Here is a 12,722-nt window from a genome sequence, read left to right on the forward strand (position 1 = left end):
AAACACAGCGGGGTTATCAGGATAGGATTGCGAAATCCACTAAGGCCTTGTATTTCAATTCATTTCCCTCTCAAACCCATTCACTCATGGAATGACTGGAGTGAATTTACTTTCATTTTGCTTTTCAGTGTGGAACCCTCCTGCTATAGTTTGAATTAGCAGCAGGATGAACTTACAACGCGTACAGAACATTACTGACCTCAGGCACTTTGCAGGTAAATCTTATATTACCTACAAAGAATTGAATGGTAAGCAATTTCATTTGAGACAGAAGTTTTGACCTCATTTCAGAGACTAGGAAACAAAAACCTAAGTGGCCGCAGCGCTGTATTGGGGGGCAGGGGGTTCTGAGTAATACTGAACTGAATGGCTTGTCACATGGAGGGGGGAAACTGCATGGCAGAGCACTTTTATTTTTTTTCCAGCAATACACTGTACACCAGCAGTTACACCTTGTCAGTACATTCCTATTTGTACATACCACATGCAATGTAATGCTGTAAGACAAATCAAAGAATATGCATCTAAGCAATTTGAATTAAAGTAATGTCATAGAACATTACAGCACAATACAGGCCCTTTAGGCCCTGATGTTGTGCCAATCTTTTAACCTATTTTAAGATCAATCTACCTACAATCTACCCTCCTACAGAGCCCTCAATTTTTCTATCAACTACATGCTTATCTAATTTTAATTAACAATGGGTATTGGAAGTTTTGATCTTTGTAAAATATGTTCTCTAACCTGTTATATAGTATATTAACAAAGAAAAATAATGCTGAGAACATACAATAGGTCAATTGCCAGAGAAGAATTGTAAACTATCAACTGTAAGTCCCATAAAAGTAACATATGATAATAGCCATTACCACATTCATTTCCCTCCAAGAGGACCACAACTTTGTCGTGGGGTTTGGAGGTTTGCGTGCCTCACCCACCAGGAGAGCTGTGTTGCATGGAGTCAGAGCTTTGTGCTTTGGCTCTTGGTAGGGTCACCCATGCCAAACAGGTCAAAGGAGTGGGTACGGACTATGAGTGATCCACCGGTCTTCCAGGTTCAGCTGTTCAGCTCAGGGTTAACAACCCAGACTGGTACAAAAAAATATTGATATGGAAACAGCAATGAAGAATCCTTCTGCATCTGAGTGGAAAGGTATTCCTGAGTCCCCACCCAGGACTTGCAAGATTGACAGCAGTGAAAACTGGGAGGAAGAAGCTGACATGATGAATGAGGCCCTGGACGTTGCCAGAGTTGGAGGATCTTCATTGCTGCCCTAAACGCCAGCAGCATAACAGACGGTAAGTACATTCATTTCAGATTTCATACTGGACCCCAAATTTGCCATGTATTACTGTTATCTCCAAGTCACTTGGTGAAGGGTTCATGCAGCACCTAGTTCAGACTGATCTTACAGGGTAAATTTGTGGGGACAGCATCGTTGAACCCACTGTAATGTACAAGTTTCTTCAATGCACTTGGGGGGTGAAACTCAAAGCAAAGCAATGTCCCATTATTGTAGGATTTAAAAATGTTCTTTCCAATCTACTCTCAATCAACTTGGGTCCATGAAGGTTTGAAGCATTAGCCAAATCTTTTATCTCAATTGGTTGTTCTTACCCCAGAGAATGAGCAGCACGGTAGCACAATAATTAGCCTAATGTTATTACAGCGCCAGTTGCAAGACTAGAGTTCTCATTTCTGGCTCTGTCTATAAGAATGTTTTACCTGTGACCATGTGCGTTTCCTCTGGGTGCCCCAGTTTTCTCCCACATTCCAAAGGCATATATTTAGGGTTAGGGTCAGCGAGTTGTGGGGCTTGGTATGTTGGTGCTAGAACTGCAGTTACACTTGTGGGCAACCCAGCACAATCCTCATTGATTTGATACAAATGACACATTTCACCGTATGTTGTAATGTACGTGACAAATGAAGCTAACCTTTATCTTTGGAGAAATGCGAGGAGTATCATGAATAAAGCGGGTGAGCTTAAAGCGTGGATCAGCACTTGGAGCTATGATGTTGTGGCCATTATGGAGACTTGGATGGCTCAGGGGCAGGAATGGCTACTTCAAGTGCCAGGCTTTAGATGTTCCAGAAAGCAAAGGGAGGTAGGCAAAAGAGGTGGGGGCATGGCACTGTTGATCAGAGATAGCGTCATGGCTGCAGAAAAGGAGGAAGTCATGGAGGGGTTGTCTACTGAGTCTCTGTGGGTGGAAGTTAGGAACAGGAAGGGGTCAATAACTCTACTGGGTGTTTTTTTATAGACCACCCAATAGTAACAGAGACACTGAGCAGATAGGGAGACAAATTCTGGAAAGGTGCAATAATAACAGGGTTGTTGTGGTGGGAGATTTTAATTTCCTAAAATATTGATTCGTTTTAAGGTACTTGGAAGTAGGTACAGAGGTCAGGGGTAAGTTTTTCACGCAAAGAGTGGTGAGTGCGTGGAATGGGCTGCTGGCAACGGCGGTGGAGGCAAAACAATCGGGTCTTTTAAGAGAATCCTGGATGGGTACATGGAGCTTGGAAAAATAGAGGGCTAAGGGTAAAGGTAGTTCTAAGGTAGGGACATGTTTGGCACAGCTTTGTGGGCCAAAGGGCCTGTATTGTGCTGTAGGGTTTCTGTGTTTCTATAGAAGAAAAGGATGTCAGATAGTGCAAAGGAGAAAGATTTTCTGAGCTCTGGTCAAAAGACATGTAATGTTGGGTAAGTAATATTCAGGCCAAACTGAATGTGAAAGTACTCCTTTAGAATATGACTGACAGAAGAAATATTTCTTCCCATCACTCCAAATAATACTGGCTATTTAGCCTGTTCTTTTGACTTTGCAAGTATAGTGAATCTCCAACCTATTCTTTTGACTCTGTAGTTTTGGGAGTGGTGAAACTTTTCACAATGGAGTGGGAGGCTGATTGGATCAAAAGATATTTCTATTCTGCTTGTGGGTGCAAAATTACATTAGGGCTGCATTTTGAAGCCTACGTGCTGACTTTCATTTTTAATTTGTATTTATTTTACTTAGAGATGCTGCACGGTAACAGGCCCTCCCAGCACAACAAGCCCAATCCACTTACTTTCATACATCTGACCAGTGAACCAACTAATCCGTATGTCTCTGGATCATGGAAGGAAACTGGAGTACCCGGGGAAGTTCATGGGGATAACATACAGGAATTGAACATGGGCCACAGGCACTGTAAATCCTTAGGCTAACCACCACACTATCATGTCGTCCAATTGGTGTTTTTGATCCTCCTCACTAGAAATTATCAAGGAAAGTGTTAAAACTATAACATGCAGACAATCCCTCACAGGGTTCCATGGGAAAATCTGTCTATTTTCAACTGTAAAAACCTAAACATCCATTGGACCAAGATAGCACCAGCAACCAACAGCGGCATTTGCAGACAGTTCACAAAACTACTAGATACTCTTCCTTTTCGAGGTATACTTTTTGTGAACTATGATTGATTGCAGCCTGTAATTTCCCTTTTAAGGACATACTTCTGAGCTGACTAAACGATCTGGCGCTTTTGTGATCTCCAGGGGGATTCAGCGAAGGTGAGAGCAGAGAGTGTAGCTCCAGCTGGGGGTGGTTGTGTCAATTCCTGATGGCGGAACATGATCCAAGGTCAGCACCATTACTCCGTGCTGATTAAAGCGCCGTGCAAGATTAAAATCACCAAGGATGAGAACGGAAAGTGAGCAGGCGCTTGGCGCCGTCTGCCTGCCTTTAATTGGTCTCCCTCTCTTCGTGCTGCTGCTGTCAGGTGGGAGGTGCAGGAGCCTTGCACCATCAGGCTCCTAGACAGGCCTCACTCGCCTCAGTGATGAATGGGCTCTGCAGCTGTGGACTCACTTTCTGGGACTCCGCAGTTCATGTTCCATGTTCTGTTTAATTTTAATTTTTACTATTTGCGTGATTTGATCCAGAGGCTTCAGCACTGAACTGATTCTGCAGCTGCGGCCTGCAACCATTGCCACTCACCTCAGGACTGAACTGGCTCTGTGGCTACGGCCTGCAGCCTTCAGGCTCCTGGACCAAGTTCACTCAGCTCAACACTGAACTGCTCCCTACTACTTTCAGTGACTCTGCAGCATATATCCCGTGTTTTCTTTTCTTTCAGCCCAAAACATCGACTGTACTATTTTCCATAGATGCTGCCCGGCCTGCTGAGTTCCTCCAGCATTTTGTGTGTGTGTGGCTTGTATACTGTATACATACTTGGAATTTTGATGAAAATGATAATAAAGTTGCATCTTTGCAGATTGAAGAGCAGAAAGCCCATATGTTTATATAGACATTTCAAAGTGCGACTCGAACAACCATTATGGAAAGTAACAATTCTCTGAATTTCTCGTTCAAAGAAATAAAAAATATTGCATTTAAAAATGGAAGAATGCCATCAAAAATGAACATGAGTGCATTACACTGACAGTTTAGTTTTTAAACTTATATAACCAGTTATACTGATATCCCAATCTGAACCACAATTATTCATTTCACTGAACCTAACACCACCTATTCCCTGAATGAAATTAGAAATTATTGCATTTAAACAAATATGGAAGGATGAATGCCATTAAAAATGAACAGGAGAGCATTACACTGACAGGTTTGTATTTAACTTATACAACAGTCTTTCAACAGCGGAGGTGATACATAAAGGAGGAAAGTGGGTGTACAATAAATTAGTTGGAATATAATTCCAGACTCCCTGAAAGAAGCTGCCAATACGTTCTTGTTAATGACCAATCACTTCAGAGCCATTGTCTGGTGACTGAAGTGATTTCTTTTTAAATAAACTACTGTCAGAATCACATTCTGTGATTCCATCGGTTTATTCCATTTAAACTGTAACACAATCATCTTAAACAGAATGAAACTTAACATTCCCATGGCATCAAAAAACATAACTACATTTTTCAGTACTGCATTAACAATAGATATGAAACATCCTGGCTGCCTGCCACTCGTCCAACGCTACTGAAATAATAAATTTAATTTGTGTCACACACGATATGGGGAGGTGTCTTAGAAATGAGGTCATATTGTCAATAATACGTAATGTAGATTAAACTCAGAACAGGGCACAGTGCTTACTCCAAAGATCCCTGCGTCTTTTCGAAGTGGGTATAAATAGCTCATTTGTAAGCAACTGTCTAGGACTCAACATCAGCATCAAGAGCACTTGAGCAGCAAACATCTTCTTGGAAGGAACTGCTTTGGTAAGTCCACTATGATTTCTAGCATGGGTTTTGTTTCGTTCCTTATCTGTCAGGTTATTTTTATTTTTAACTTGCACCATTTTCCAGCGACTGCAGAGGGGGAAAAGAAATTTGTTGAGAGCAGCTAAAATGGATTTTTATGCAGTGCTGTGAATACAGAGTCCAAGGCAGCAGCTGTAATTCACCAACCATTAGACAAAATCGCCTTTCATCGTAATTCTCATAATCTCCTCCTCCCAAAAATAAACATTTATTACATTTTTATAAATATTGAAAAGTGGGATGCTATAAAAATGTGTATTATATTGGCCATTTAGTGCTGTATAAATAATTATGACACATAGCTCTTCTTGATCACAGAATACTGCAGCACTATTTTAAAATATATTATCATGAAAATCACATTTTTAAAAAAAAAAGACATTTTTCTCTTTTATCAGTAGTGTCTTATTGTTGGAAAATCAAAAACTTAACACCATCACCGTAAAATTTTGGCATTATTTGTAAATCATTTCAACACAGTTCTGTATCTCGTTGTTTTAACACGAGCAATAATAATGGACCATTCAGACATTTAAGCTCTGTAACAATTACAGGCTGAGGCACTCAGTAACACCACACTGGAACTGGGCCACAAGAATATTAGAATGCAAGGCATGCCTCGTTTAAGATGTTCTGTCTTTTCAGCCAAGCCATTTCATTGAAGGACCTTCTCCGAGCTGAGGTCAGATACTTTCATGGAGTATTTTTGTTTTGAAGAAGTAGCGATGGAGGTATCGTGAGGGTGGATGGGGTAACAAAGTGGTCGTAAGGAAAAGGATTTTTTCACTTTGGGCAATCAACACAGAAATGCTTAGCCAGAGTGCAAATGTTAAACAACAACTTTTCCACAATTAAAGTCAATGACAGATGTAATTCTTTCTCATTCTAGAGGGAAAACAACAATTGTTCAATTATCTTCCTTACAGGACAACAATGGCATGTACCAGGTTAACCAGATGCTTCTTGGCTCTTCTATCCATCCTGCCATCAACCGCAGCCACCTGCCCTTTAGAGTGTTGGTGCTCACAAAATGAAAGACACGTAGATTGCTCAGCCAGAAACTTAACAGCACTTCCCAACGACATCCAGATCAACATAATATCTCTAAATTTATCCCATAATGTCATTGAAGATCTTGATAACAAGCTGACCGTTTTCAATAACTTGAGGTTCCTCGACATATCCAACAATCTGCTCAGAAACATGCCAAGGAAGTTGCCCCTGGCACTGTGGGAACTTGATGCATCAAATAATCGTATCAACGTACTTCAGAAGGAAGACACCGTCTCCCAGTGGAACCTTATAAAACTGGATGTGTCCAACAACTCGATTGAAAGGGCTTTTTTAATCAACAACACGTTGATTAATCTGAAATTCCTCAACTTCAGTGGAAACAATTTCTGGACAGTCCCAACCAACATGCCCTACAACTTGACCACTTTAGACTTATCACATAACAACCTGCACAATATTCTCCCAGATACCTTTCATCACAACAAACTCTCAAAATTATACTTGAACAACAATAGCTTACAATTGATTCCAAGGGGTACTTTCGATCAACTGACTGGTTTGCAGTTGATTACTCTATATGGAAACATCTGGGAATGCAAAGACAAAGAAAGTACATACCTGTTGACATGGCTGCAAACTGTACCGACTGTACTTGGATGTCCATGTTCTGAAGAAAATGAACATGGGCAAAGAGGATGTGGCTCAAGTATAAATACACAAGCAACTGTTAGCTCAACCTTCACAAGCTATCACTCTCATGTTGAAACAATGACAAGTACCAGACACAAAGAGTCTGAAGGAAGTACATCGTACTCTGTAGCAAATCAGAAAATGGATATTTCATCATTTTTACATTCAGTTTCTTATAGCAGTTTACATTCAACAGCTCCAAGCTTCACTAATGAATCTGCCTCACATAAACTTTCTGAGAATATCACCATGCAAACAGCCAGTGCAGCAAGTCCAAGCGAATTGGTTAGTATTACTGATGATCCAACAGAATGGCCTGCATCAACTACAATGCCCATCACAGCTTCTGAATTCACCTCCAATAGTGCTGTTCTAATTGGGTCCTCAGCAGCTGTAAGCACGTCAAGTACAACCTTCAACAACCAGACTAGTAGACTAATATCACTGTCAACTTTTGCCTCAACGTCTGGTGTGCGTCACAGATCACCTACTTCTGTTGAAATCTCAACAGTGCCTGATCCAACTGCTGACAATGCCACCATCTCTCAGAGTACTGTAGGAAGCTCCTCAAGCCCACTTCAGGTTGGCTCCTCCAGTCTGACCACGAGGCCAAAGGTCAGTGAAACCACTGGAACATTAAGCACTGTAAACCAAATTGTGACTACACAAAACACAACCTCAAAAGCACACAAATATATGGGCATAACCTGCTTCATGTTTCTGACCATGCTGGTACCTCTGGTTGTTTAGTCATTTAAATATGGGAAACAACCATTGCTGATGATGCCAACAATATATTCGATCAATGAGACAGATTATTTATTAAGGGAATAAAAAATTGAATGCCTTCCACATTGGCTCTTATGGGTTACAACGATCAAGTCTAAGCTTGAATTCGTTACGCCTTAGCCCTGTTCAGGTTGGTCTTTTGTCCCTTGACCAGAAGAGAGAAGAATAAAACAACTTTCATTGTGGACTCTTTTCCGTAACAGCTGCTGCTACTGAGAGCGCAAAAGTGAACGTTTAGTTTGGACGGGATCATGTCCTGACATGAGGAATAGGCACCTGAAGATGTTCTGAAGACAGGACAGCAGGGCACCCCAATAAGAGAAAAGGGAATGGCCAAAAGACAAAACTTTGCTACAAGACAACGCACCAGCAAATTAGACAAAATATCCTGATCACCAAGAACTAACTGAATGCCTTCTGCATTCAATAATCTTATTTTCCTCCAACAAAAAAAGTCTATTAATTGTGATATATATTCCACATCCTAACGGTTTCTGTCAAATTAAACTCTTGAAAATAGTTCAATAATTTTACTACTAAAACAGTTCTGGTCCACCTGAAATGTTTAACAAGATTCTCAGTTTGTATTATGCAATTTTTACTCTTTTGATTTCCCTTATCTAGGTGGATGCATGCAACTGCTAAATTATTTCGTTAATACAAATTAATTGCAATGTAATTCACTTAAAACACGAATAAAATGTTTAATCTTGCAAAGGCCTGTTGAATTAATGAATTAAAATATGTACTATTTGCATGCTATGTATATGGAACCGGGACTTGGAATGTAGGTCAGTCCTTTCTTAAATGAAATGAGGAATTTTTCTTTTCCAAAAGGGTTATAAATCTTTGGCATTCTCTACCCAAAGATCTGTGTATGTTCAGCCCTAGAGCATTTGGAGGATCAGACTGCTTGATTTATGGACATTTGGGGAAATCAAGGATGTGGAGCTTGAGCAGGAAAGTGGAGAGGCAAGTTCAGCCACGATCTCTGCGAGGGTCAAGTGGCTAAATGGCTTGCACACACTTTAAGTTGTACTACGTTCTTCAACCAACTCCCCTACAAGCTCTGAGGGAAACTACTTTAGTCCAAGTTGCTATCAGCGTAATTAAGAGCTTAGTTGAAGCACACAAAATGTTGCCACTAAATGTTTCTACAAAGCCTTTGGCTCATCTACTCTGATGTTGAATAAAATTCATCCATTGTAATCATGAATGTTTAACTAGAATGCAGCAAATACCTTTACTTCGAGTCATAGTGTTATACAGAATGGAAACAGACCCTCCAACCCACACAGGCATCTCAGTTGGCATAGACTATCTACACTAATCCTCCTTTCCAACATTTGGCCAATGGCCCTCTATTCCTTTTCTATCCATGTGCCTGTCCAAATCCTTTAGAAATGCTGTAGTTATACCTAACTCCACCACCTTGTCCCATAGACCCACCACCATCTGTGTGGATAAACTTGTGCCTCAGATCCCCTTTAAATATTTCCTCTTTCATTTTAAGCATACTGTACGTCCTTTATTTTCAGGCTCTGCTGCCCTGGGGGATAAAAGGCTATGACCATCTATCCTTGTTTGACTTAGAAATGATACTGCTTGGATGGAGTATGCCTCAACAGAGCTGGGGGAAAGTTTGCTTGGGTGCTGGGGACAGGTTTAAGCTTACGTGGGAAGGGTTTGGGGCAGAAGTGGGTAGCATTTAAAATGAGAAAAAATGAAGATAAACTCGAACGAGATACATAATGCCTGTGGTACAGTAGTGTAGCAGTTAGTGTAATGCTTTACAGCACCAGCTGTAAGATCAGGGTTCTATTCCCATCGCTCTTTGTAAGGAGTTTGTATGTTCTCCCCGTGACTGCGTGGGTTTCCTCCGGTTGCTCCGGCGCCCTCTCATACTCTTTGAAATCTACAGATTAGGGTTAGCAGGTTGTGGGCATGCTATATTGGCACTGGAATCATGGCAACACTGTGGGCTGCCTCCACACATTCTCGGACTATGTTGGTCATTGATGCAAACAATGCATATCACTGTATATTTCGCTGTATGTGACAAATAAAGCTAAGCTTTAAAAATCTTTTCTTTAAAATAATACAAACTTTTTCTACCCTTTAGAGAATAACAGGTAGTCTAAAATCTGTTTACATATATGTGTATTAAACAAGGGTGGTGAGCTGCAATTGCAACTTGCCATAAGCAATTACAATGTCAGGCAATGAAAGACCTAGCTAGCCAGTACCGGAGTGGGTTCTAAATATTCCTGGACACAAAATAATCAGGAAAGATAAGGAAAGGAAGAACAGAAGGGCACTGGGAATATTAACTGAGGAGAAGTTTACAATGCTGGACAGAGAGGATATCCTGGAAAAGTCAAGTTTAGAAAGTGTGCTACCGGTTACTGCAATAGGATTATTTGAAAGGCTGCCAATTAGTGAGAAGGATATTATGGAGCTCTCTTGGAGGGAAGTTACACAGGACTGCAAAAGTCACAGAGCACTGATAATGGAGACTAACTATCCAAAAGTTAATGGGGTAGCACAGTAGGGGGGGATGTTTCTGAATGGCACAAGGAAAGGAGCATTGTTAGAGTTAATCCTAAGGAATGAGCCAGGCCACGTGATCCTAGTATTAACAGGGAAGCATCTGGAAAACAGCAATCATAAGGGTTAAAATAGTTAAAGAGAAAATAGTCCATTGGATAAGAAACATGGGCTGGCTCACTCCTCCAGTGACCCCGGATCAATGCTGATATCTGGCATGGCTTGGGTGGAATTTGCATGTTCTCTCTGTGACTACGTGGGGCTTCCCCCAAAAGTGTGCTTTTTGGTTAACTGGCTACTGTAAATTGCCCCCAGTACGTAGATGAATGTTAAAATAGGGAGGGGGACAGTTGGTTTGTAGAGTCATAGAACACCACAGAGGCCCTTCAGCCCATCTAGTTAATGCTGATCTATTATTCTGCCTCGTCCCATCAACCTGCACCTGGGCCACAGCTCTCCACACCCCTCCTGTCCATGTACTTATACAAATTTCCCTTAAATGTTGAAATCGAACCCACATTCGCTCCTTTCACTGGAAGCGCATTCCACATTTGCAGCACGCTCTGTGTTGATGGGAATATGGGGTGAATAAAATGGGAATGAACATACATGGGCACTTAATGGTTGACATAGACTCGGTGGATCAAAGGGACTGATTCTGAGCTGTCTGACCATGGGTGAATTGGCACTACGGATTCCCTGGCAGAAGTGTAGCTGACTACTGGGAAGCTTTGCAAATTGATAAGGGCAAGGAAAGCGAACACGTAGTGGACATAGGTGATTTAAAAAAAAGATACAGCAGAAAAATTCTGAGAAAAGCCCGCATGTCAGACACCACATTGTGAACACCAAATAAGAAGCAGGCTAGCTGAAGCAAGTTAACAGGGAAATGAGAAACGAAACAAAAGGCTGCAACTAATCTTATATAAAAGGTTAATCCAAAAATATTCTGCAGGCACACGCAAATAGCAACAAGGTTGTAAGGGTGTGAGACCAATCAGCCGGCTGAGGTAATAATGAGTACTTCACATCAGTGTTCATCAAGATGCAGCAACTGTAATCTCAACAAGGCTAGAACCAATTAAAATACTAGGCAAGTTGAAAAATAATACAAGAAGCAAGACAAATATTAATTGCTCTTAAAACCAACTAATCACCTTTTTCAGATGCAGAGTATCCCGGGTTGCTGGGATGAAAATTATAGGAGGGATTGTGTAGGAATGAACTTGTCTAATCAATTTGACCTCAGTGCTAAGAGAAATGCCACATAATCGAGGTCAGAATTAGCAAACGGTTGGGCAGGCACGGATTGATTACAGGAAGGAAGCTTGGAATTGTTAAAGGCAAATTGTTAACCACATCTGCACGGAGCACTGTCACAAGAGAGCAGCATCTCTCTTTGAGGGACACTACCTTCCGGACCATTCACCCTCCTCACTGCTGCCATTGGGAAGGAGGTGCAGGAGTCTTAAATCCCCCCACCACCGGGTTCAAGAACAATTATTACCCTTCAACCATGAGGTTCCTGAATCAGTGTGGATAACTTCACTCACCTCAACTCTAAACTGATTCCACAACCTACAGACTCACTTTCAAGGACTCTACAATTTGCGTTCTTCAGAATTATTTATTTACATTTATTTTTCTATTGGCACAGTTTGTCTTCTTTTGCATATCAGTTGTTTGTCAGTCTTAGTGTGCAGTTTTTCATTGATTCCATTGTGTTTCTTTGTTCTATTGCAAGAAAATGAATCTCAAGATGGTGGCATTGACATACTTTGACAAAAAATTATCTTTGAACCTCGAACTTTGAATTACATCAAACCAACAACAGAATTTTTGGAATAAATTGAGGGAATTAGGTAAGAAACTGTAAAGAAATGAACTTGCAGGGCTACGAGCAGAAGGCAGGGGAGTTAGACAAGTTGGATTGCTCCCTCAAAAACCCAAAACAGATTCAAAGATCGATGATTTCCACCTGTGACATAGTCATTCTGAAAAACAATGATCTCTTGGAGATCACTTGAAAACTCAAGTGCCCTTAGAAACTCAGATCAACACAGGAAGGCAAGAGTGGCTCAGAAAATTAGTAGCAATGATCAGTCTTAGTTTCTCATCTAGAATTCTCAGGGTTTCAATTTCATACACTGTACGATCAGAAATTACTTATACGTTTATATCTGAAATTCGAAAATATTTGGTTTCTTTGGTACATGACTACAATGTCCACTCACGCCACCCGACCCCCCCACCCCCAGCACTTACCCCAGCAAGCAGCGCAAGCGCTACGCCTGCCCGTTCACCTCTTCCCTCAGCCCATTCAGGGCCCCAAAAAATCCTTCCAGGTGTGGCAATGTTGCACCTGTGAATCTGTCAGGGTCACCCACTGAAACCAGTGCTCCTGGCAT

At 41.2% G+C, this 12,722-nt stretch overlaps 2 protein-coding genes across 7 annotated transcripts in view; one reads left to right on the forward strand and one right to left on the reverse strand.

The window, feature by feature from the left end:
* The window catches only part of LOC140731641 (neurofibromin), a 359,419-nt gene that overhangs the window by 126,974 nt on the left and 219,723 nt on the right, over positions 1-12,722 (reverse strand). The gene's annotated exons all lie outside the window — the stretch shown is intronic.
* Positions 5,280-8,484, forward strand: LOC140731639 (uncharacterized). The gene has a single exon (XM_073053254.1). It carries the CDS (start codon positions 6,208-6,210, stop codon positions 7,726-7,728), a length of 1,521 nt encoding a protein of 506 aa, XP_072909355.1. The 5' UTR covers positions 5,280-6,207; the 3' UTR covers positions 7,729-8,484.

This window comes from Hemitrygon akajei, chromosome 8 (assembly GCF_048418815.1).
Source record: "Hemitrygon akajei chromosome 8, sHemAka1.3, whole genome shotgun sequence".
NCBI lineage: Eukaryota > Metazoa > Chordata > Chondrichthyes > Myliobatiformes > Dasyatidae > Hemitrygon > Hemitrygon akajei.

What these genes read in the sequence shown, in the direction of transcription:
- LOC140731639 (XM_073053254.1), top strand. Translation starts at nt 6,208, where the DNA reads ATGGCATGTACCAGGTTAACCAGATGCTTCTTGGCTCTTCTATCCATC.